At 37.0% G+C, this 26,989-nt stretch overlaps 3 protein-coding genes across 6 annotated transcripts in view; all 3 read left to right on the top strand.

The window, feature by feature from the left end:
* The window catches only part of LOC306860592 (growth hormone-releasing hormone receptor-like), a 38,261-nt gene extending 16,165 nt beyond the window's left edge, over positions 1 to 22,096 (top strand). Inside the window, exons 4-13 of the mRNA XM_079402363.1 lie at positions 127 to 218; positions 1,324 to 1,421; positions 1,676 to 1,808; positions 3,986 to 4,139; positions 11,315 to 11,375; positions 11,802 to 11,871; positions 11,956 to 12,047; positions 17,193 to 17,322; positions 19,644 to 19,685; positions 20,393 to 22,096. Of these exons, the coding sequence (XP_079258489.1) occupies positions 127 to 218; positions 1,324 to 1,421; positions 1,676 to 1,808; positions 3,986 to 4,139; positions 11,315 to 11,375; positions 11,802 to 11,871; positions 11,956 to 12,047; positions 17,193 to 17,322; positions 19,644 to 19,685; positions 20,393 to 20,494 (974 nt within the window). The 3' untranslated portion in view covers positions 20,495 to 22,096. The remainder of the gene's footprint in view (positions 1 to 126; positions 219 to 1,323; positions 1,422 to 1,675; positions 1,809 to 3,985; positions 4,140 to 11,314; positions 11,376 to 11,801; positions 11,872 to 11,955; positions 12,048 to 17,192; positions 17,323 to 19,643; positions 19,686 to 20,392) is intronic.
* Positions 1 to 26,989, top strand: part of LOC306860169 (F-actin-monooxygenase mical1-like) — a 359,843-nt gene that overhangs the window by 278,730 nt on the left and 54,124 nt on the right. The gene's annotated exons all lie outside the window — the stretch shown is intronic.
* LOC306860591 (G-protein-signaling modulator 2-like) overlaps positions 22,700 to 26,989 on the top strand; it is a 25,303-nt gene continuing 21,013 nt past the window's right edge. The window contains exon 1 of the mRNA XM_079402362.1: positions 22,700 to 22,957. The gene's annotated coding sequence lies outside the window, so the exon portion shown is untranslated. The remainder of the gene's footprint in view (positions 22,958 to 26,989) is intronic.

Genomic DNA, 26,989 nt, shown 5'->3' with positions numbered 1-26,989 from the left:
GAAATGCCAACTTGAGTTTATTCATTTATTTTGAAGAAACTTTTTTTTTTTTTGAAAAGCTTGCAGAGATTGTCTTGAATTCTTGTCATTGACCTTTGACCTTTGACCTTTAATTCATTACTCTAGGTAAAGTGAGTCGTAACTGCTCAGCTGGCGGCTGGTCACATCCGTTCCCTCCTTACCACGAGGCCTGCATTGTTGAGGATGAAATCCCCGAGGTCAGACATATTCGGCAATTCATATTCGCATATAGTTCATTTCCTATTTATCCATACGCTTTTGCTTAAGCCCCCTGCTTCTCAGGTTGTGCTTCTGAGTAAAAAAAACGTAATCTTACATGAGCCTCCTCAAAAGAGATCTCAACAACATCTCAAACTGTGCTTAGATTTGTAAAGACAGTCAAGAATCTCAAAATTAACTCACATTTCACATCAAATTACTCCAAGACCAAATGCTCTATAGTCGTACTATATGTCAACAATTGTCTTTTTTCTGAGACAACTGAAACTTAAATGAAACATAATTGAGATCTTCATTAATAATGTCCTCTGTTTATGAACATCTTTAGACATATGCATACAGTATATGTCATAATTGTCACTGGGAAACATACTTATAAATAGCTTTGAAAGTTTTTAATTTTATGATGAAATAAATTTTGTTAATGTACAGTATAAACAATTCAATACATTAATTAAGAAGTATTTAAATTGACAAAAATATTTTTATTGACTAAATTAAAATCAAGTAACATTCCTTAATTTAATTTTTTATTTATTTATTATATTTAATATTTATATTTATGTAATATTCTTTCTTTCTTTCTTTCTTTCTTTCTTTCTTTCTTTCTTTCTTTCTTTCTTTCTTTCTTTCTTTCTTTCTTTCTTTCTTTCTTTCTTTCTTTAGGCTTAGTCTGTCTGCCATAATTATAGTTGGTTATAATTCATAAAGTTTTCAATTTTATTATGAAATAAATACATTTAGTTAATTTACAAATAAATTAATACATTCATTATAAAGTAATTAAAATTACAAAATTTTAATTATTATTTTTTAGATGCATAGTCATTTAATATTTAGCATTTGTTTACTAAAAATTAAAGCAACTATATAATATTTTAGCATGCTTATTTTGAGGCTTTAGGCTTTCACAGTTATGTATGTCTGTCTTAACTGGTAATCAAATGAAATACATTTTTCATTCATTCATGATTTCATCAAATGTTGGATTTATTGGCTGACTGATGTGCAGATTGAGGAATGTTTATTGTATTTAAACAGAGTCATTCTGATGTAATTGATTTCTGCTCGTTTGTGCCTCAGGAGTCGTATTTTGCCACTGTGAAACTGATCTACACTGTTGGTTACGGAACGTCACTGCTGTCGCTCTCTGTTGCCGTGGTAATACTGCTGCTCTTCAGGTACTGCACTTTACAATGCTTTCTTACTGATGGACTATAAAAAAACAAACAAATCCAACATGCATCACTGATATAACCGAAGTTATTATAAATAATTACTTTAATATAGTTAGAATTATGTGAGTACCCTTTAGCATGTCTAGCTACCTTTTTACACAGACTTGTCATCTTTACAAGCTTGTAGGTTGGAAACTATTTTTAAAATAGTTACTGCAACACTGGACAAAGGCTCAACTGTTGTTTGTATTCTATAGGCGATTATACTGTGCTCGAAACTACATCCACATGCAGCTGTTCTTCACCTTCATCCTGAAATCGGTGGCTGTGTTTGTCAAAGATGCTGCGCTGTTCTCCAGTGACGACACAGATCACTGCACACTCTCTACAGTGAGTGCATCAACGTCTCTGATCTAACAGCCTTTAAATGTAATTTCCTATGAAAAGAACAAAACACATGCTGCTTGTGACCTCAGTGAATCATGGATGTGTGACAGATTTTTTGTTAACTGTATTTATATTTGACATTTCTCCTGACTGCATTTAGATGATTTTTGTCAGTATTCACAATGCATTCTGAGATTGGTGTCTTCAGGAATGATAAACCAGGCACAATGTGACAACGACAAAATCACAGCCAATCAGAAGACTATGTTTAGTGACAGAATAAAAAAATAAAAGAAATGATTAACTGAATTTAAATCTCTTTCAAAGACTTTCAAAAGTTTGGGGTCTGTAAGCTTTTTTTTTTTATATATATTTTTTGAAATGTAAATAAAAAATACAGTAAAAATAGTAATATTGTGAAATATTATTACAATAAAAAAAAACTGTTTTCTTTCTGAATATATTTTGGAATGTAATATATTCCTGTGATGCACAGCTGAATTTTCAGCATCATTACTCCAGTCTTCAGTGTCACATGATCCTTCAGATATCATTCTAATATGCTAATTTGCTGCTCAATAAACATTTCTGATTATTATCAATGTTGAACACAGTGGTGCTGCTTCACATTTTTCAGGATTTTTTTCATGACTGCTAAGTTTAAAAGAACAGCTTCATTTAAAATAAATCTTTTGTAAGATTATAAATGTCTTTTACTGTCACTTTTTATCAATTGAAATAATTTTTGTTGAAAAAAGTATAAATTCTTTATTAAATCAAAATAGTTTCAATATAAATATATATTGAATCAATATATATATAGTCATGGCCAAAAATATCGGCACCCTTAGTAAGTATGATCAAAGAAGGCTGTGAGAATTAATCTGCATTAATTCTTTTGATCTTTTATTAAAACAATTCACAAAAATCTAACCTTTCATTGGATAATAAGAATTTAAAATGGGAGAAAATATCAATATGAAATAAAAGTTTTTCTCTAATACACAATTGGCCACAATTAACGGCACCCTTTTATTCAGTACTTTTTGAACCCTCCATTTGTCAGAGGACTGGAATGGCCATAGGAGAAGCTTGTTTTTGTGCTCAGTGACCCATTTTTGTGGTGTTTTTGAGGTTTGTTTTTGGATTATTGTCCGGCTGGAAGATCCAAACATGGCCTATTATAAGATTTCTAACAGAGTCAGTCACTTAACTGAATATGCTGAAGATTGTTTTTGGATGAGCTAGGAGAATTTTTCTTGAAACCCTCCCAAACAACATGTGGTGATGTAGGTGCTGTTTGACAATTTTTCAAAGGTTTACTGACCCCGAGACTCCTTCCTGTGGTCCTTGGAGAGTCTTTAGCCACTCAAACTCTCCTTCTCACCGTGCATTAGGATGATATAGAAACACTTCCTCTTCCAGGCAGTTTTGTAACATTTGATGTTGATTGGAAATTCTTAATTATTGCCCTGATGGTGGAAATGGGAATTTTCACTGCTCTAGCTCTTTTCTTAAAGCCACTTCACTAATTTGTGAAGCTCAATTATCTTTTGCTGCACATCAGAAATATATTCTTTGGTTTTTCTCATTGTGATGGATTAGGGTTAGGGTTAGGAATTTTAGGGTTAGGGTTTAAAGAATTTCTAGGGGTGCCAATAATTGTGTCCAACGTGTATTTGAGAAAAACTTTTATTTCATAATGATATTTCCCCCCATTTAAAATTCTTATTGTCCAATGAAAGATTATATTTTTGTGAATTTTTTAAATAAAATATCAAAAGGATTAACAATGCAGATTAATTTTCACAGACTTCTTTGATCATATTTACCAAAGGTGCCGATATTTTTGGCCATGACTGTATGTATATATATATATATATATATATATATATATATATTTGTGGAATAAATGTATTCATTACTTATTGACCCCAAACTTTTGAATGGATTAGAGGTTAAGCACCTCTGAAAAACTCAGACCTTTAGAAACATTTCAGACCCTATTTTCAAGGAAAGCCGCATTAATTTTTTAAATAGAAATTTTCACCTTCCTTTGTTTCCTGCTGAGTTTCTACTTTCTACATCTGCTTATGTCTTACTCTCTTGTTTTTTTTGCCGTCATGCCCTGTTTATCATTCTCAGCGTCTCTCTCTTTTTCTTACTCTCTCTCTCCGCAGGTGGCCTGTAAGGCATCGGTGGTGTTTTGTCATTATTGCGTCATGACTAATTTCTTCTGGTTGCTGGTTGAAGCCGTGTATCTGAACTCTCTGCTGGTCTCGGCCTTCCCGCACAGCCGCCGCTGTCTCTGGAGTTTCGCTCTGCTGGGCTGGGGTGAGACGCTCATATCTCTGTCCCTAGAGCCATCCGGCCCTGTCCTCTCTCACGCTCTTTGCTCTGGCCATCACAAATGAGGTTTATTTTAATAGTGTAGACTATGTGAGGGTTTGAAGGAACAAAAACAGAAATTTTGATCTTAGTTTGTAGTCCTGACATGATTTCTTGACTAAAGGTTCATTCACACCAAGAACAATAATTATAAAGATAACTATATTAGTGTTAACGTTCTGTTTTTTATAAGCACATTAATATACACTGAATATACGCTAAAATACACTGCATTTTTGTCATCTGTCCCTTTAAATGGTCCAGCTCTTTTAAAGCAGGATGGATTCTGATTGGCTGTGAATGTTGTTATTGTTCATCAGTGGGAATAAATAATTTTGAAAGGGATTCCAACTATATTGTTGTCATGCCTCTGGACTGTCTGTGTGTGTTTTCCTCCCCATGTGCTCCCTGTGACCCAGTTTCTCCCTTGTTTGATTGTGTTCATTTGGTTCAGGTGTGTCTCGTCAATTACCCTCATTTAGTCTTGTATATTTAAAGTGTTGTCTGTTCCTGGTTTCATTTGTCCGGTGTTACGTGCTACATGTGTCTCCTGCCTGCCTGGTGTTACCCTTGTTTTGGAATATTAAAGACTTTTATCCTGAATTCTCCTACCTCTCCACGCTCCTTGCCTTCTCACAGTAACACCCTGACAGAACACCGGACCGACAACAAGAAAAAGAAAGTTTAGTTGCGTGTTTCCCCTCCATTTTGTTTCCGTGTTTTGTTTTCTGGTTTTCCCCCATGGATCCCTTCGACCCCTTATCCTGTCCTGGATACCTCCTCCTCCTGCTGGAGCAGGGGAAAAGATTGCTAGAGGGACATACCAGACTGTTCCTGGACATGGCTTATCTTACCAGATACCTGGACGACGCCATCTTCAGACGACGGCGCTCTGCACGGGGTTCAAGCTGGCGCACCGCAGAGCGCCGTCGTCTGAAGATGGCCCTCGAGAGGATTTTGCCGCCTTTGTGGAGTGGATACTGGAGTTCCACTCCAGACCCAGAGCCACTCCCCCCCCCCCCCCCGATGACGGAGAGCCCATGCCTACCATGACCGACGAGCCATCGCCGTATGGGGCATCAGAGCTGAGGATCGCCGCAGAGCTGGAGCTGCTTATGACGTCAGACCAGGTGCGAGAGTAAGCTACAACGTGGAAGGAAAGGAGGAAAAGAGCCGTGGACAGCGAAATCGCAGAGAGGAGCTCCGCCCGCTGCACCATGGCTGAGGGTGAACTTATTGTGGATCTGGGAATGTGGAAAGCTGAAGGGGATCCCGAATTGGATTTATGAACTGACCTGTCCCTTCTCCTCCCTCCTTCGTTGGAGCCCTCTGTCAGTCCTGTTCCCACGTCTGCCCCAGGGAGGGCCTCATTTCCCGAATCTATCCCAAAGAGGGCTCCTGTTTCCATGTCCAGCCCAGAGAGGGTTGCGGTACCCACGAATGGCCCAGGGAGGGCCTCAGTTCCCGAGTTCAGCCCAGAGAGGGCTCCTGCACTAACGTCAAGCCCTGTGAAGGCTCCTGTTCCCACGTTCCGCCCAGAGAGGGCTCCCGTTCCCGAGTATAGCCTAGAGTGGGCTTCTGTTCCCAAGGGCAGCCCAGGGAGGGCTTTTGTTCTGGAGTGCAACCCTGAGAGCCCAGAGGCTCACAAATGCTCACCCACCTGCCTGCTCCTGCCTCCGCCCCCGCTGTCATCTGGCAGCCCCTCTGCTCACCCTCATCCCACCATCTGTGCGGTGGGATCACCGCAGGTCTACCAGTCTCCATTGGCGTCATGGCTGGAGCATCCCCTGTCTCCGCCTCCAGCCTCTGAAATCCAGGGCTCCACCTCGGCCCATCGACCCAACGGCTCCAACATGGCTCCTAGCTCCCTCCTCTCCGCCGTAGTCTGGCAGTCCACTGGCTCCACCAGGCTCCCTCGTCCCTTCGGCTCCACCTTGGTCTGTCATCGACCAGGCGATATGTGACTCCTCTGGACTGTCTGTGTGTGTTTTTCTCCCCATGTGCTCCCCGTGACCAAGTTTTTCCCTTGTTTGATTGCATTCGTTTGGCTCAGGTGTGTCTCATCAATTACCTTTGTTTATTCTTGTAAATAAAGTGTTGTCTTTTCCTGGTTTCCTTTGTCTGGTGTTACGTCTACCTTCATGTGTTACATGTGTCTCCTGACTGCCCGGTTTTACCCTTGTTTTGGACTATTAAAGACTGTTATCCTGAATTCTCCTACGTCTCTGCACTCCTTGCCTCCTCACAGTAGCACCCTGACAACTGTTTTCCTGTGTCAGTGTCGTTATAGTTGTGGTGTGACAAAAAAAGTGAGCAAAGACTAAATTAAATAGCTAAAATAATGATAAACACTGCCATTGGTCAGATTAACATGTAGTTCTGCCCCAAACTGCCCCAAAAAGTGATTGTTGCTGTGTCAGTGTTTATAATTTTTGGTGGAATTGACCTACATATATCATATACATTATATACATATAAAATGGGACGAAGTCTTTCACAAAGTCTTTTCACTACCATTCAAAAGTACAATTATTATTATTTTTTTTTTAATATTACTTTCATTCAGCAAGGATGCATTGATCAAAAGTGACAGTAAAGACTTTTATAATGTAAAGATTTCTATGAAAAATGCTGTTCATTCATCAAAGAATCCTGCAAAATTATGGTTTCCACAAAAATATGAAACCGCACAACTCCTTGCAACATTGATTATAAAAAATGTTTCTTAAGTATAAAATCAGCATATTAGAAAGATTTCTGAAGAATCATGTGACACTGAAGACTGGTGTAATGATGCTGAAAATTCAGCTTTGCATCATAGGAATAAATTCCATTTTAAAATATATTAAAACAGAAAACAGCTATTTTAAATTGCAATAATATTTCACAATATTACTGTTTTTACTGTATTTTTGATCACATAAATGCAGGCTTGGATAGCGTAAGAGACTTCTTTTAAAAACATTAAAACATCTTACCGACTCGAATCCTTTGAATAGTCGCATATGTATGTAAAGAATAATGTACATGCTTTGTGTCACGTCGTGAGCAGCCCCTCTAGGGTTTATTTTTGCAGTTATGTCCATTTTATTACTGACTACATTATGATGCTTATTTCTGAAACCTATTATTTTTCTCATGTTAGCAGCTATTACAGTCTCACTGACTCCAATCAGTGAAGTACAGCATGATCCTTTTGTTGTTCTGTTACTCAATTTCCATTTATATTCTCTCTGTTTCTCTCTCTCGCTCTCTGTTACCCTGGGAGGGCTGAGGAGTGTCAGACCAACTCTTGTGATTGGCATCTCTATCGTCTCTGATTTGAGCAGACAATTGAAAGAACAAACAGTTCAAATCACATTGTCGATGCAGTTCTCAACATAGAGATGTGCAAATCACTGTTCTCGTTTGTATACATGTTCCTGGTTTTATCGTAAACACTGCATCAGAATTCATTTTAGTTTTAACCTTTTATTAAAACTGAGATATTCTGGTATATAATGCTTTTCAGGACATATCTAATTATGTTCTGAAGGATTACATTAAGGCCCAATCCCAATTCTATTTTATACCCCTTCCCCTACCTCTCCACCCATCCCTTCCCCATGTCCCAGAGACAGAGTGCAAGGGGTAGGGGTGAAAATATTCCCCTAAGAATTGGGACACCACTGCTATACTGTCACATCATCATACGTCGTCTAGCTCCTACAATACACACACCTATACTGGTGTGAATTACAGCCTTACCATTCTATATTAATGCGCTGCTTACTGACACACGCACACACACACATGCACACCCACGTCGGAGATTGTGCAGCTCACACATCCAGGGTCCTCACTGCAGAACACAAGATCCAGGGGGCGAAGTTGGATCCAGATCCAACTCCTCCCACCTTACATATACCTAAACCTACCCGTCTCCACCCCCTGATCCCTAAACCCACCCATCTCCACTCCTAAACTTACCATCTCCACCCCCTAGATGAGGATCCAACCCCGCCCCCTGGCTCTTTGTTCTGCAGTGAGGGGCTACTGCATTCAGGAGCATAGAAACTTGTCAATGCTGCCTCACGACTTTCATTAATAACAGTTTAAATACTGAATCGCTACATTCTATTTTGCAGCAACGAAAGGATAAAATCGCTGTTTTTGAAGTAAACGCACTCATTGTAAAGAGAGACTCTCTAATTGGCAATAGGTATTTGAAAAAAAAGTTTAGTGATGTCTATGGTGGTTATTGCCCTGATCAGACATGAAAATATGTTGTGGCACTATCATTTACATGACCGTAAATATGAACACGTTCATATTGAATGTAACATAAAACTAATTATTACTTTTCATTCAAATCTTTATTAATGCCAATAATGCTTACATTTATATGTATTTTTGTTCGCTCGGGCAGCCATATTCGCTTGCCGCTATAGCCAGTTTATGCTGAGATGATTCATACCCCTTCGTATGAAGTGTGGTCCCGAAAAATCTTCATTTGAAGGGCTGTCTGGCCCTTCCCCTTACCCCTACCCCTCTAGCCAAAATAGAATCGAGACACCCCGACCCCTTCACGTGAACGTGCGAATTGGAGGGGTTGGGGAAAGGGCAAGGGCTAAAGGGTAGAAATGGGATTGGGCCTAAGTCCCGTCCTACATTTTTTTTTCTCTCATTAACTCTTTCTCTGCCATTGACAGAATTTTCCGGCTTTCCGGTTTTTTCATGGTTATATGGCAGGAGGCGCTATTACACATCTTCTGAAACAGTATTGAATGTCTGGATCAAAACACAGCGAAGAAGCAGTTGCACATATGTGAAATAACATAATCATAAAACCTTAAACAGCATATAAATAAAAACAGCCTAATGATACAGAATGAAATGTCGAGCCAGGAAGTGGTTTAGGACTGTGCAAGCTGATCTATCTGTGTTTTGAATCTGATCTGGATATAATCTTTGACAAAAAAAACTTTTTTTTAATTTTTATTTTTATGAAACTTATCCACATTCAAGTGTTGATAAAAATTATGCATGAAGCTAGAATTTGTTTTTTTTTTATGTAATAAAGTAAAGGCTCTGTTCTTGTTTTTGACATATTGTATATTCAGATATTCATACAACAAAATATTCCAGAGGCCAAGAAATGTTTGTGAAAATGATCAAAATTGCTGGCGGTGGCTGGCAACTGTTTTTACTGGCGGGGAAAGAGTTAACTATTCTGCTTCACATACTTTTACCTTCACATACATAAAAAATTATCGAAAGTTATAATATATATATATAGAAAGCACTTGAAACTGGACATTTTCTTGTTTCTCTCTGAGTGCTGTCTAATTTCAATAAACATTTAAGCTTATTTTCATAATTGCTTAAATTATTAATTTTGGATTTCGCCAAATTTTGGTAATTTAACTAAAAGGCACTTTTTGTAGCAAATTATAGCTCAAAAGGGAATTGAATATAAATAATTACAATTAATTATGATTAATTACAATTATTTATATCGGCTGACAGTAATAACTGTAGCAGAATTAAATTGCCATCAACTGATCTGTCCGTCCAGCGAACATTCAGTGTAAGTTCGTATCAACTCTAAGAAAGGATATTTCCTTGGCCACAGGAAATACTTTCCTATTAATGCATTAGAGCATGTAGCGAGGGTCAGAATCATAAAGAGACATTTAATTTGCAAGACAGAACCAGAAACTCATGTAATTTGTGCACACAACCTTTATTAACTAAACACTAACGCAAACTAGTCTAACAAACAAACAGACATACAATCACTCATACATGGGGAAAGGGCGAATGAGTTGATGGATGAAACCATCAGGAAACCAGAGAAGGAAGCTATGAAAATAGTCAGTTAACCACTTGAATAAAACCATCAGCGACATTTATAATGGGGTCTATAGCTTATGCTAAACCTCTGTTTTGTTTAGTTAAATGTACGATACTTGCAATGCATTTGGTCGTTGAACAAGTGTCTGGATGCAGTCTCGGATGAAAGTTCTGATGGTTTGAAGGTTTGGTGGCGTTGGAGTTCTTCAAGTTCTTCCAGGTTTGAAGGGTGATGAACTCCAAAAGATGTTATTCTGGCTCGGTGGTAATTGGGAGTTTCTTCCCAGGTAGAAAGGGAAGAAGAGCTAAGAAAGATCTGCTGAGATCTTCTAGCTCACATCTTCCTCATCCTCTTAGGATCTAACAGAACCGCAGACTGGCGGGGCGTCACTGATGTGAGAGCTTTATCTGCTATAGAGGTCACACCTCTGGGGCTCTGGGGTGTCAAATAGCCAATGGAGTCCTGAATTTTTGGAGGGAAAGTTTTACGACTCTTTGTCTCTGAACATGGTAATTTGCATAGCTAATTCGCCTGGGTTAATGCACAAACTACTAAAGATTCTTAGGACACTAATATGTTGCATAGGTATCAACATGTAATGTTCACTATCAATTAGATCATCCGAAGACGAATTGATAGAGACTAAACATGGTACAGCAAAAGTTATATTAAATAGTGATCTATCGTGTGCATGCATAAAACAGTATACAATGCACAAAAACAGTAATAATATACACAATGACCTGAAGATATGTGTGTTCATTCAAAGAAAAGTTTTTCTTTGAATTAATTAGATAAGAATCCATTTTTATGGCATAATGTCTTTTTCCTAAGGGGAAATAAAGTGAGTTGCTCTGCCCGCATTCCTTTGAGCAATATGTGTTATCAGATGGGTTGCCATGGAACCAGAGGCCTGTTCTGCCTTTCTTAGGTTTTAGATGCATTTCGGGGGAAGGGTCCACAGACCCTCATAGTTGGCCCATTGGTTAGGTGAGGGGGCATAAGAGATTATTTGTTAAATATAACAAATAGTTGTGTGTCTGATTGGTCCAAATGCTACAGTTTCATACAGCATTGCTCTGATTCTTTTTAACGTGCTTCTGTCTGGGTATCACTGCTTCAGATTCTACATTTAGTGTCATTATCATGATCGTTACTGATAATAATAGCTTCTAAGTTTATTATCCCTGCTCTTTTTTAACAGAGTTGCATCGAACACTCTCTGTAAGATTCCCTTTCACTAACAGCATAATCTTTTTTGTCTGTCTCTTGTCTTTTTTCGCAGGTTTTCCACTGTTCTGCATCATCCTCTGGATCTGCTCCAGACTGTATTTTGAGGACACAGAGTAAGTGCACATTTTTCCCTACCTTACTTAGTGGTGCTCGTTCATATTAGGGTTAGGGATTCAAGCAAGCCCCTAAAGCCAAGTGCACACTACAAGACTCAATCTCATCGCCTTTGATGTTTTCAGTCCCAGATTGAAACCAATGTAATGAATGACAGCCCTATGATAAAGCAATGACTTTTGTCATTTGCTGCTTTTATTGTAAATTACTGGTTAGGACATTGAGGGTGTCTATCTAGAAACCAGAATATAACAAGACTTGGGTTAGTAAGCAACAATGACCCAGAGCACCCCAGCAGAATCCCACATAGAACACAATCATTTCAATAATAAGACAGGAAATTAGTCTTTTAATGGATTGTGAGAGCAGAGAAGGAGCAGATTTTAATCAGCTCGGTCTTATCCAGGCCTTTGGGTTTTTTCCAGGTGCTGGGACATAAATGAAGACTCTCCTTATTGGTGGATCATCAAGGGTCCCATTGTAGTTTCCATAGGGGTGAGATAAAGCACGAGGACATGGATGAATGAGTTTGGCTCGCTCACACACTTATTTTCAGCTCATATTTTCCTGCCCAACCAGGTGAACTTCCTTCTCTTCATGAACATAATCAGGATTCTGGTGCAGAAACTGAACCCTCGCTTGATCCAGTTCAACAATTCAGCTCAGTACAGGTACAGAAAACAAGACAACCCCAACAAACCCAAGAGCAGGGCTGTCAGAAATGGAAGAGGAATGGCATGTGTCCTCAGGTGTGGCGATGAGTGGGTGCTTTCAATTAATTTTCTGTGGGAGCTGAGCTGTAGGTCTGTGTCAGGAATTGTGGGATTGATAGTGTGGCTCAAAGGGTGAGAGCTTTACAGTAACTTTAGTAAATGCATTAGCAATTATGAACTGAAAGGCAATATTACTTTATAAATACACATTCATTTTAGTTCATAACGCATGAACTAAAGTTAACATACAGTGCTGCTTGAAAGTTTGTGAACCCTTTAGAATTTTCTATATTTCTTCATAAATATGACACAAAACATCATCAGATTTTCATCTTCTCAGTCCTGAAAGTAGACAAAGAGAACCCAATCAAACAAGTGTGAGAAAAATATTTTCTTTGTCATTTTTTTATTGAGAAAAATGATCCAGTGTTACATATCTGTGCGTTGCAAAAGTATGTGAATCTTTGCGTTCAGTATCTGGTGTGGCCCTCTTTTTTCAGTAACTGAAGAGAAAGTTTCTTGTAAATGCTGATCAGCACAATAACATGGAGTTTTAGCCCATTCCTTAGTGCAGAACCACTTAAACTCTGTGATGCTGGTGGCTTTTCTCCTATGAACTGCTTGCTTAGGTCCTTCCACAGCATTTTAATTGGATTAAGGTCTGAACTTTGACTTCTTTAACCATTCTTTGGTAGAATGACTTGTGTGCTTGGGTTGTTGTCTTGCTGCATGACCCACGTTCTCTTGAGACTCTGTTCTTAAACAGATGTCCTGACGTTTTCCTTTAGAATTTGCTGGTATAATTCAGAATGTATTGTTCCATCAATGATGGCAGGCTGTCCTGGCCAAGATGCAGCAAAACAGGCTCAAGCCATGATACTACCCCCACCATGTTTCACAGATGGGATAAGATTCTTAAGCTGGAATGCAGTGCGTTCTTTTCCCGAATATAATAGCTTCTCATTTAAACCAATAAGTTCTATTTTGGTTTCATCCATCCATTAAACCTTTCTCCAATAGTCCTCTGGCTTGTCCACATGATCTTTAGCAAGCAATTTTCTTTTTGGAGAACAGTGGCTTTCTTCTTGCAACTCTGCCATGCACACCATGGTTGCTCAGTGTTCTCCTGATGGTGGGCTCATGAACATTAACATTAGCCAATGTGAGAAAGGCCTTTAGTTGCTTAGAAGTTACCCTGGGAACTTTTGCAACCTCGCAGACTGTCACACGTTCTGCTTTGGAGTGATCTTTGTTGGTCGGCCACTTCTCGGGAAGGTAACAGTGGTCTTGAATTTCCTCCATTTGTACACAGTCTGTCTGACTGTGGATTAGTGGAGTCCAAACTCTTTAGAGATGGTTTTATATGCTTTTTTAGCAACATCAACTCTTTTTCCGAGGTCCTCAGTAATCTCCTTTGTTCGTGACATGATTCACTTCCACAAACATGATCAGACTTTGATAGATGTCTGTTCTTTGAATAAAACAGGTCACGTACTGATATTTGATAGTCATTGCACTGACTGAAAATACCTCTGCACAGATGGACTCTAATTTCACCTTTAAATTAACTGCTAATCCAAGAGATTCACATACTTTTGCCACTCACAGATATGCAATATTGGATCATTTTCCTGAATAAATAAATGACAAAAAATGTTTGTCTCATTTGTTTGATTGGGTTCTCTTTGTCTACTTTCAGGACTTTCATCAGATTTTCAGTGTGAAAATCTGATGATGTTTTGGGTCATATTTATGTATAACAGATCTTAATGTACAGCCTTATTGTAAACAAAATATTTAATGACTATAATACTTATTAACTCTTTCCCTGCTAAACACGGAATTTTCCATTATTTATGAGACAACACCTCCCCTGGAATTTACCGTGTTTTCACTGTTATAGGCAAGGGGGCGCTATTATGCATCTCCTGAATGAGTCTAGAAAGCGCAGATCAAAAATACAGACCAGGAAGACGCAATTTCATATGTAAGCATACTGTATTCATATGAAAAATAATGCGATCATCAACACTAACCGCATATAAATGAAAAGTGCCTAATGTTACAGAGTTAAATGTCAATCCAGAAAGTTGTAAAGGCCTGTGCAAGCTTTGGGAGTACTGATGGAAGCCATATACTGCTTCTTTGCTTCGATTATATTAGCCTACTGAATATGATCCAGATGTAGTAGCTATTGGATAAAAATGGGATTTTCTTTTTGCTAAAAAGGTTGCTTCTTTTATGAAACATACCTATATTCAAGTGTTGATAAAAAAAAAAAAGGATTTTTTTTTTCATAAAATGAAAAATAAAGCTTTTTTGTTAGTTTTTCTTTATTTTGATGAATTGCATGTTCAGATATTCATATAACAAAATATTCTGGGGGCAATGAAATTTTAGTGAAAATCAGCAGAAATGCTGGCGGTGGCTGGCAACTTTTTTCAAAAATTCTGGCGGGGAAAGAGTTAATCAGAAGAAACTGAATCTTAAATTGAAACGTACTTCTTTTAGTAGCTCCATTAGACAACATTTTAATTTTTTTCACCAACTGCTGAACTGAACTGTTTGGTCAGGTTAAAAAAGTGGCTCATATGCTAACATAACTGATTGCATTCAAGTGATAAATATTATTTAATATAAATGAATCAGCCTGACTACATTAGATTGCACTAATCAAAATCATTGTAAAGGTCAGATTATATCAAAATAATGTCTTACGGTAACAACGAGTCTTTTACAGATAACGCAGAAGCCGAGTTACTTTGAATTATTATAGTGTTACTAATATTTTGAATTTGCTTTCTTATACTATGTATATACTCTGGCAAGTTTGGAATAATTTAGATTTTTTAAATGTTTTTTTTAATTTTTTTAAATAAGTCTTATTCTCACAAATGCTACATTAAATTAATCAATAATACAGTAAAAACAGTAATATTGTGTCATTTTAAAATAACTGTTCTCAGTTTGATTATATTGTAAATGCAATGTATTCCTATGAAGGCAAAGCTGAATTATAAGCTAATAAGATGATTTGTGGCTCAATTATTGATGCTCAATTTTTTTATGATGGTTCTTATGTTGAACACAGTTTTTGTGTTTTTTCAGGATTCTTTAATGAATTTAAAGTACATTGAACCACCTTTATTTTATTATTATTTTTCTTTTTTAATAAAATGATAAATGTCTTTGCTGTCACTTGTGTTCAATTGAATGCATCCTTGATGAATAAAAGTATTGTTTTTTATTTATAATTTTTTTTAAAATCATATTTACCTCAAACTTTTGAATGGTAGTGTATCATGCTTTTTCGTCCATGAAAATATTAAGCAGTTTTAGTTGTAGTAACTCTAGAGCTATTTCAACTAGTTGCCAAAGCAAAAAATGAAAAAAACAAAAACAAATCATTAATATTTCTATTTTGTTTTATTTAAACTTTATTTCAGTGAATGAAATAATAATTAACAATAATAATACAGCCCACAACAAACCCAAACAGGACCATCTCAATACCATGGTACACTATAAATACCGTAGTATTAAGGAAAAATGCTGTATGCTTCAAAAAATGACCATGGCATTATCATGACGTGTGGATATGGTATCATGGCAATTCATGGTATTCTTTAAAGTACCTTAGTTCTCTGTAAATACCTTGATATAGGTAATAATTTGAGATTGTGTGTGATGGTATGAAATGGTAAAACTGGTATTTATATACCATGGTACTGACATTTATGTGGGGACACCTGGGCACTTCCAAGAATAGCATGGTATACTACAACATAAGCAAATTTCAATACTGTTTTTATGTGTCAGAGGATGATTTCCAGCACATTTCTGCCTGGAACAGCTCATGTTAAAGAGCACTGAATGACCGTACACAATATTTGGTGTATGTGTTTGGTTATGTGTCCCGTTAATGGTGCTATCATGAAGAGACTCTTTGTTTTTGCCCAAAATGAGTGTTTGCTGCTGTTATATTTATATTCATACTCATACATATGCAGATTTCACACAGGCCTGTGAATGACAGCTACCCTCTGTGTTTTTAACAGTTTCCGTCAGATTATTTGATGGTTTTGCATTAAAACTGTGTGCAGTGGTGCTAATATAGTAAAACACAGCGAGTTCATTGATCCGTGAGTGATTTGAATTTTGAATTTTAATATATTAAACAGCGAGGGACCTCAAAGTAAAGGAATAGCTCACCCAATATGAACAAAAAAAGTTTTTGCCATTAAATTTCAGTGAATAAACTTTCGATTTCACACAAAGTTGACTTCAAAAGACTTGGAATATATAGTGTACAAGTTATATAGACTATACTTTTATGCTACAGTCCTTACAGATTGGTTTTATGAAAAAATCAACTAAACCACTCCATGAAGAATTAGCAGAGCAATTATAATAATCACTGCACATATGTTTACATTCATGCATATTCACTTTTATCTGGCTCACAATTAAAGAACAATACAAACACATTAAATTATATTACTGGAAGCAATAAATACAACACTACTCAGTATTTATCAAAAGAATAGTCACATTAATGTTCAAATACAGATGACACTTTGAAGGAACAGTTCGTCGTACAATGAAAATTGTCATTGTTTTATTACCACCAGTACGCTGTTATTTTTCTGCTTCCACAGAAGACAATGAACGTGAATTGCTCGACACATCTCATACTGCATTCATCCATCGTTGACGGCAAAACGACATGCTTTCTTGCAAATAGTGCGATCAGTTTGAGTGCGCAGGATTTTTCACACAATAAAAAAAGCCTACAAGTCAAATAGACTACTTTAATGTTTCTTTTATAATGCTTTCTGCTCCTTTTTGGAGCCTTCACAGAGTCTGTCCCCATTCACTTTCTTTGTACATGGAAAAAATAACAGCATGCAGGTTGGGAATGACAGGGTGAGTTCATTTTTCGTGAACTGTTCCTTTACGGTGTTGTCTGAAGTCATGCCTTATCATGTTCTTACTCGTTTGAATCCATAAAATCCACTCCCCAGAATCTCTCAGCACTAATCTGCCCAATAACACTCTTACCCTTCCTCCTCTTCATCCTTTATCTCTCCCCTCCCCCCTCAGGCGACTGACCAAGTCCACCCTCCTCCTCATCCCTCTCTTCGGCACTCATTACATGGTCTTCAACTTCCTCCCAGACTACTTCAACGTGAGCCTGCGGCTTTGCATCGAGCTGTGTCTGGGCTCTTTCCAGGTTATTCAGCCTGCTATCAGCACAACACAGCTTAAACATGAACACAGCACGCATAAACTTAATAAGGCTGGAATACACTACACGTCTTTTGCCCAGATCGACGTGTTGATGCTAGTTGGCTAAAACTCGTCACTTGGAGTTCATGGATTTAGTGTGTGATTCACAAACAAATGACTCTTTCTGATTGGCTCTTGTTAGTGAATCAGAAACATGCAGCACAAACAATATAGTCCAAATCATGAACAAATTACAATTTTCAGTCTGTTCTTTTTATTGAATCAAAAACACCTAGCGCAAACTGTATAGTCTGATTCATGAACAAATGACTGTTTTACAGCTGTTCTTTTAGTCAATCAAAAACATACAAAGCAACCAGCATAGTCTGATTCACAAACTTTTCTTTTTATTATATTAAAAACACGCAGCACAAATAGTGTAGTCTGATGAACTAACAAATTACATTTTAATGAGTCGCATGCTAACAATGAGCCGCATATTTCTGCAAGAGTTTGTGGTCGGTGTGCTATCCCCAATCGTTTAGTATATGATGGCCAGTTTTTCTCCATTTTCAACCATTTACAAAATCCAAAAGTGTATGATGCCTAGTATTCTAGGGGAAGTCGTGGCCTAATGGTTAGAGAGTCGGACTCGTAATCGAAAGGTTGCGGGTTCGAGTCCCCGGCCGGCAGGGATTGTAGGTGGGGGGAGTGAATGTACAGCGCTCTCTCCACCCTCAATACCACGACTGAGGTGCCCTTGAGCAAGGCACCGAACCCCCAATTGCTCCCCGGGCGCCGCAGCATGGCTGCCCACTGCTCCGGGTGTGTGTTCACGGTGTGTGTGTGTGTGTGTGTGTGCATTTGTTCACTACTCACTGCTGTGTGTGTGCACTTGGATGGGTTAAACGCAGAGCACCAATTTCGAGTATGGGTCACCATACTTGACAATATGTCACAAAAAAAAAAAAAAAAAAAAAAAAAAAAAAATTCTGTTCAGATTTTTAAAGTCACGTCTTCAAGTGAGCTGAGATCAAAACAACCTCAGAGCAGACCTCATTCCCACCTTTGATCTGCTGAGACAGGAGATGGAGATGGGTTTAGAGATATTACTTAGTTAGATGGAACACTAATTGAGTTTCCTGAAGGGCCGGTGACTAATTATAAAGATTAATTCCATGCAGGAGTTCGAGAAACATAACAGGAAGGCCTTTAGCTTCTTGTAAAGGTTTAATATGATGTCCGTGATGTGTGTTTTTTAGTGCTAGTTACTTTCTGTGCAAAGGCTAACATTGAAGAAAGACTTTGTCATTTATCTTGACTAGTCAGACATGTCAGCTCACCCTGAATGTGTAAAAATGACTGACAGGCAGAGAGTCACCTCAAGTTTTCAGATTGCTATTTGCTGTTTACAGCGCCTACGGCGGTCCTTGTGACAGGTTTGATCTTAGGACATCTATTTTAGGCTTCTCAGTTAGATACTATATAACCTGTATATGTAGTATATATTGGTGTGTGTGTTTGTGTGCTGGAGATTGACATGTCAGACTGCTCAAAAAGAGCAATATTTTGATTTAGGCTTCAAGGCTATCACTCACTGATCCTAGGACATTTAAAAACACTTCTACAGCAGCATTTATCTGCCATTGCCCAGCAGGCACACTACATGTCATAAGATGTTGATATTTGGTTAAATTTCAGGTGGCGACGTCGGGTGACCAAAATTCAATGTAAATTCAACGTCTAATGTCAATGTTAAATTGATGTCCAATACCAACGTCAGCTGACGTAGAGATTTTGTTGTTTTTAGGTTGTGTAACCAAAATCCAATGTTAAGTCATCGTCAAATATTGACGTCGACCCGTTTTTCATTTTCAACCAAAATGCAACGTGTGTCCGACGTCATGTCCAACGTAAACCTGACGTTACATAGACGTCTGGTGCCTGCTGATTGATCAATTAACAGCATAAGAATTAATGAACGATTTCTATGAGGTTTATATTCAGAGTGACACCTGCAAAATATTATTTTTATCTGATTGTTCACTGTTTATGCGCACTTCAGCAGTGGACTGTCATGCATTTAATCTCATACTTTTGAAGGATTAGGATCTGATCTGGATGACTCGAAAAACATAGATACACAGATATATCCATGATTACGCACGAATGGTGTACTATGGGCCTGCAAAAACAGTGTTAACAGCATAAAATTGCTTTGTCTCAACACTAAGATGAAAGGGAGAGGATGACAGATGGATTTATAATATTTGTAGATATTTGCAGTTTACAGAAACTGACTTTCTCTTCATTGATTTTCTTAAGGGCCTCATTGTGGCAGTTCTCTACTGTTTCCTGAACCAGGAGGTGAGTGATTATTATGTGGCAGCTCTCACACACCATAAAAATACAAAATATACACCAACAAATAATGTGCTGAAAGCTAGATTCCAAAAGTTCAATGCCCTTATGCTTTTACCAAAGTAAAAATGCATGCAAGTCCAATATCTGGACTAACTAGATTGTTTACTGTTGATTCTGCAAATCAGGTTTGTTTTTGAATGGAGATAATCTCAGATGCTTAAACAAGATTTGTACTCAAAATCTGGCCTTCTCAAACATGTTTGCCAGTCTTTGTTAATTTGATTAAGAAACAGACTGGGCAATTAACAAGAGGACTGCTTAAAGGCCAATACACAATTTAACAAAGCCAATATATTACCACTGTATTTCGTTGCCCTGTACCTTGTGCAATGACAATAAAGTTGAATCTAATCTAATCTAATATTAAAGGCACAGTTAACTCAAAAATCAAAATTAGCTGAAAATGTACTCACCCTCAGGCCATCCAAGATGTAGATGAGTTTGCTCCTTCATCGGAACATCACTTGCTCAAATACAGTGAATGGGTGCCGTCAGAATGAGAGACCAAACAGCTGATTAAAACATCAGAATAATATAAAATGATCAAATATATGCATACATTTATAACATATGTTAGTTTTAGGTTTGATCAAAGTCTCTCCTGAGATTTTGTGTTTATATATTGTACAGTATATGTGTTTGTCTGTCAGGTTCAGAAAGAAATACGCTTACGCTGGATGCGAAATCAAGAAGGGAGTTACGTTGTCGTCCCTGTTGGAGCCAAAGGAAGTCAGATGGACACTCCATTCTAGAGATATTAAAACTCACCAGTGCCTCTAATATACAGACCTCCACAAAACGGATCTGAATGAAACACACTTTTATTAAACGCAGAGTGTATTGCTCAGTTGATATGACAACAAATGGCTTAAAGAGCCAGAATATACAGTATTTGGACTGCAGTATATCTGGTAAAAATTTGTATAAAAAATGTGAATACTGGAATTGATTCATCATTCACTGCTGCTTTTGGGGGGATTCTGGGTGGGTTTAATCAAAGTATGTACATATATAGAGAAAAGCCTATAAAAATATTCAAATTCAGATGTTATAATATTTATTACTTTGAGAAATGTTAAACTCTAATAATGTATCCAATAAAAGGCAGTATGGCTGTACGTATTTATCTGTATGTACATGTTTACAGTAATAACACTTGTAAAGAGAAATACAATTAATTGGTTTTTGAGTGAGATACAGGTTATGTTTTATATGTAGTAATTCTGTAGAATTTGTACAATTTCTATTGGCAAAAACAGTGGTTTGATATTTCCTTATCTTTTATTTAACGAGTTGTTTTGTGTTTCATAAATGTATTGTTGTGTATATTTAGCTGAAACGCCTGTAATATGCTGTTTAATGTCAAGTTCCCATTGTGTGACAACATACCCTGCAATTTGCTCATTATATGTTCCTGTATCTTTTTTTTCCCTGCCAGTAAAGTTCAAAAGCATCTTTGTAGCAAAGACTGAAAGGTGTGTGTTTTGAGCTAAAATTGTAACAACAAGCCCCGGTTTCTGCATGTTGATTCTTGTTTTTTTACAACTTAAAAATGACTTAAGTATTGAAATGTTGCAGCTATCCACCTTAATTCGTGCATCCATTTGTAACTTGATGAGCGAGGCTTCCGGTGCCATTCGCTCTCAGTTAGTTAAGCTCTACTAAAACATTATTTCAATCCAGTATCATAATCATAAACACACTGGTTTGTCGCACAAATAGTCTTACCGTTTGTTATAGGCTACTTTTAGTTATTCATTTACCTGTAGTGACCATGAACGGAAGTCTCGTACATTCAAAGAAAATAGAGCAGAGATTGAAATACCAAATATGTTTAACAGTGGAATGTTTTCATGTCCAAACACTGCTGCTGTGTTGCTTTATATGTAGCTGTCTCTTCTAATTCTCACCAAATGTGCATTTATACTCTATAAACAGCTTGTAAAATCATATTGTATTATTATACATTTTCTAGATGTAATACATTATTTATTTATCTGTCTGTTTTCACATGCTCTTTGAGTGGCCTTAAGTGTATTAATGCATCAAATCAGAGTGCACAGAGATGGAAATATTACCCAATTTTATACTCTATCTGTGTAATGGATTTTATCCATTTTTTAAGCTTTAATAGTGCAATTAAGCTGATGTGGTCACTCATGTGCTTGCTATTATGTGTGTGTGTGTGTGTGTGTGTGTAAGCTGGTTCAATGTAAACCTATTTTTGAGCTCAAGTCTTGATTTTTCTGCTTTAATGTCTATAATAATATTTTTTTAAAAACAGGAAAAATGTATGCATAAAATGGATTTGTCTGTCATTAATAAACACTGACCCCTGCTGGTCAATACATCACACTACTTACTCACCATACGTATTTTAATTAGAGTCATGTTTAAGGTTTTGAAAGTCCTGTTTTTTTTTTTGTTTTTGTTTTTTTGTTACTAACAATTAGAACCAAATTGATCTAATCTGCCACGAAATGTTGATCCAACTTTGCAATAAATTTAGCCAAGTAATTTGTTTCTACCAGTTTGGACGTCCAATTCATTTTAGCGAATTGATTCTTTCAGATAACCAGTTCAATGAATCGATTCACCGCGAGTCATCACTTAATTTTTTTTCTCCCGCTCTATCTTTATTGTTAAAATGTCTTTTGGATTAGTTTATAGCCTACCCACGTTGTGTTTTAACAATTCTAGCCGTATTTCTACCGTCATTGCAAAAGTTTTAGTCTAAAACAAAGTCACATAGAGTGACAATGTACAAAAATGTTGTGAATTTGTGCGACTAAAACATAAAAAAATCGTCTCAGCATTAGTTAGTTAAAAACAACGCTAATTAACAGAAATAATTCTACAATATCGTTTCATGTTTTTACAGCGATTTCTGACTCGCTTTGCGAATCGGTTCGATTGAATCATTCAAAAGAGTCTGTTTTGAAAAAAAAAAACGATTCGTTCGCAAGCATTACTTCAGCACTGATGGCGAGGCGTGGCGTTTACAAACTCCTGTGTAATGATTGGCGTGCCAAAGTAAAAGACGTTTTCCTTTTTTTCCCTAATAAAGAGATTTGGAAAGGAAAGTGTCTTGAGAAAACATGGCGGAGTAAGAGAAAGAAACTTTACCGATGCTTCTTCAAAAAGCGAGAAACTCTCCCACCGCAGGACATGTAGCGCGATTACACACTTTAAAGCTCTTCAAATCTGAAAGTGAGGTATGAGTGTGATTTAGTTTCTCTTCGGCATTATTTAGTTTGTGCCTGAACTGCTTCTCCTTCTCTGAACTATTCTGTATGTGGTGCATAGTACTTCCTTATCTTTTTAAGAAAGTAATTTTTTTACTTCTATGGCAATTTCATGAAAAAACGACTTTCTACTAACGTTAGTCAAAATTATCTTTACAGTTCATCTCAAAGACAAGTCAGTATATGCTGACCATGGTAAAAAAACAATTTTTTGCATCAAAAAAGGTGCTTTGTGCTATTATTAAGCACATTTTCACACATTCTCAAGCAAAAAAAGTAATTTCCATTACTGTAGTCCCCCCAAAATCAAGATATTTACATTTTAATGTATTTATACCTGTAGGCCTAATATAAAGCATGTAGAATTTAATTTTATGGCTATTTTATAGGACAATTGGGATTTTCCTTTTTTTTTTTGTGTGTGTCCAGACAGCAGTTAGACTCATCACTGACAATAATGAGATTTACAATTAAGAAATGCATTAGTAAATCATTGTTTTTTATTAAAATAAGAATTATGTTCCTAATTCTGCTTCGTGGGATTTTATGAGAAACACCTGGAAAGGCTCCGGCTGACAGCGGGGACACAGCAGCTCTTGTGTTTGTGTGCTTGAATCGCAGGCGTTTACAGTGTACAGGCTGTACTTTTGTATTTTATTCTGTTCACAAAGCTATTGTTACTCCTGTAGAGCCTTTGTAGAGTGGCTCAATGGCTCTGGAACTGTTAGTATAAAGAAAACATGAACTGAAATGATGGTGCAGTAGTTTCTTTATGTGATTTCTGATCAGTGTGTGAGTGGTTAAATATTCCTGGCATGATCGTTTAGTGAAATTACCCTGCAAAGGAAGTTGATATGTCAAACAAAAAGGAAAATTAATTGAGCATGTCTTTATCACATGCTTGAGTAAACATATGGTTGGACACTGCCTGGGCTTTGCTGGACCAACTGGCGCAGGACTTTAGGAAAGGAGCCACAAAACCACCGTGTTTGGCCTATTGTGGTCTAAAATACGGAAGTGTTTACAATTCATATCAAATGAACTTTTTTGTTTGTTCAAGACATTGCAGAGATGTTAGTTGGCATTCAGATTGTTGGTTGATCCAGTTTTGAATGTGAACAATGCTTTTAGGTTTCTGCTCAATACAAGGAATTTACTGAAGTACAAACAAATATGAATTGTTGTGTTTCAGGATAAAGTTAATTCAAAGATGAAAGTTTTGTCATTGTTAACTCTTGCTTTTCCCAAACTTAGGACGCTCTCCTGTGCAGTGTTATTTTAGTATTGTTTATAATTATACTATTGAATAATTGAATTAGCTTTTATTTTTTAGTAATTTTGTTATGTCTGTTATCAGTTTTAGTTTTTTTAAATATATATTTTTTAAGATTAATTTATTTTTTAGTTCTTCAACTTAAGCATATTTTATAGTAATTGCCAAGACAACGTTTCTAGTTTTCATGTGTTTACGTTTTTAATCTAATATTTACATTTTAGATTTATCAAATAATTATTTAAACTTTCAGTTGGCTAATAATAATAATATTTATTAAATCATCTTGGTTTTAGTTAACAATGACATGGCTGCGTCTGTGGAATGCAAAAGAAAATATTTCAAAAATGATGATAAAGATCATGCACCTCGAGCTCAAGTATTTTGAAGTCATACGAACTTTGTGTGAGAAAAACAAGTCATTATTTTCTCTTTTACCATATCTCATTTGCACAAAAGCATAGCCATATTCAAACATGTTGCACGAAGAAGCATCGCACCAGGTTTAACATCAGCAGTGCCAAGTGGCATTGACTCCTTGGGTTTTTCCTCACACAAACCTATCATAAGACTTCAAAAAACATAGTTCCTCTTTTGTTTCTGGGAACAAATCAACTCATGTGGGTGGGTCTGAAATGCCTTAAGTGTGAGTAAATGGTATCTAATGTGTTAGATGGTAATGTTGGTCTCAGTCTTCATTTTAAGTTTAAAACCTTTGTTTTTCTCATGCACTGGCTTATCCGACACTTGCCCGGGTCACCTCAAACAGCCACTGCAATGCAACAACTTTCCATCCTGGAAAAAAAAGTGTCTTTTGATAATCGGATGGTTGCTCACGAGGAACTCAAGAGACGTCCTCATGTTCACCCATCCACATGAGATGCAACATGATAGATACGAAGTCGGAATTAGTGTGTAGGGTGGAAGTGTTGCATGTTGGGATTAATCAGTCATTGACTGTTTTCTTAGTGAAATCATTAGCTACTTACACCTCTGTGTGTGTGTGTGTGTGTGTGTGTGTGTGTGGGAGAAAGAGGCTCAAATTTCTAAGACTCTTTCTTTAGTGTCGCTCGCCTGTCAGATGGACGATGGCTCAGATCCGGTGAAAGCATGGACATCTTCGCTCTTTATGTTTGTCTTTTGATATGATGACATGATTTTAGATTTATTTCCAAATCTGCGTGTTTGCTGTTGGGTTTTTGTTTTAAACTTGGACTTTTACTATGAATTTAAATGGATGTGATCACAAAAGACGAGGATCAAGCGTTTCATGTTCGTTCCAGGTAGGAGAACAGAGCCATCTCACCATATGTTAACTTGTTATACAGTGCATCCGTTCTCTTCTACCTCTATCTTTATCTGGTTTAAGCAACCAAAAGACTTCAAATGTCGTCAAATATGTCATTTAGCGCTAGAGTTAGTCATTCTTTAGCAGATGTGATCCACTGACGTGCACTTGTTTTTCCATCAGATAAACGGGGTTTGAAATGTAATACAGTGTGCGGGTGGAGGCTAGTGAATGAGGGCTCAGGTTTGTCGAGAGATCTCCTGTGTGTACATTTTTAATAGGTGTTTAAAAATTAAAAGGGAGGGTCATCAGTTGTTGTACTATTTTGTCTCTTGTATTGCTGTCGTACATCCTGAAATACTGCAGGAGCATCTCACACTGGACCTGAAAGATGAGTCAAGGGCCTGTGTGTCTTTCCATACATTCAGCTTTTACAGAAAATATTGGAGAGAGCGGAGAACTGGGATTGAATTCGGCATGATTTGGAGCACATGCACAAACCACTAGGCCATGGCCCCAACAAGTCTTGAAGTTTGGATGGGATGGTTCAAACTCGAACTTTTCTGTTAATTTCTTGATCATTTGCTCACCTTCATATAATTGCAAACCTTTCTTTTGTAGAACAGAAAAGGAGATGTTTGAAAAGATGTTCATGCTGCTTCTCAATGAACGCTAGCATAACAGGAGTCCATACCACTTATGCATTTTATTCCAAGTCTTCCAAATCTGTAAAGCTGTAAAAAAATATATTTTCAATTTAAAATAATTTGTTACCCCCGCTGACTTAAATCTTTTTTAGTTTAGTCAACTTGAAATGTTAAGTTGCTCAATGTTAATTTAAGGTAAAACTGGAATATTTTAGTTGACTAAACTAAAAGTTTTAAGTCAGCGGGGTAACAAATTATTTTAAGTTGAAACAATATTTTTTTACAGTGTATTTTATGGTGGAAAACGTTATTTGGTGAGTATCTTTCCTACTGCTGCTTCCAGATATCATTCCCCAATCTGAACTACCATGTTGTGTTTGGTCATCACCTAGGTTATTTTAGTAATGTTTTATGTACTTATATGTAAATATATTATTTATTAATATCTTTATTTTCTACGGAAGTTCTAAGCGGCCATGCATTATTATAATTTTTCTGTCTTGTTTTCTCGTGATCATGACATAACGAGTTGTTTTGTCGTTATCACGACTTAATTTTCTCGTGATCTCGACATAAAAGTTGTTTTGTGGTTATCTGGACATAACGAAAGTTGTTGATCTCAACCTAAAAACCGTTTTCTCACGACGTAATTGTAGCTATCGTGAGAAAATCAGGGTCGCTATATTGTCTTCGACGATAAAGTTGCAGACCCGACAGCCTCCTTCTCAAGTGTCGAACACTTATGTGTAAGTCGTCAATCACTGACAGACACAGAGCTAAAATGTCCGAGTATG

This window comes from Barbus barbus (genome assembly GCF_936440315.1).
Source record: "Barbus barbus genome assembly, chromosome: 41".
Lineage (NCBI taxonomy): Eukaryota > Metazoa > Chordata > Actinopteri > Cypriniformes > Cyprinidae > Barbus > Barbus barbus.
Note: the sequence above shows the minus strand (reverse complement) of the source record. Positions and strands in the feature narration are given on the sequence as shown.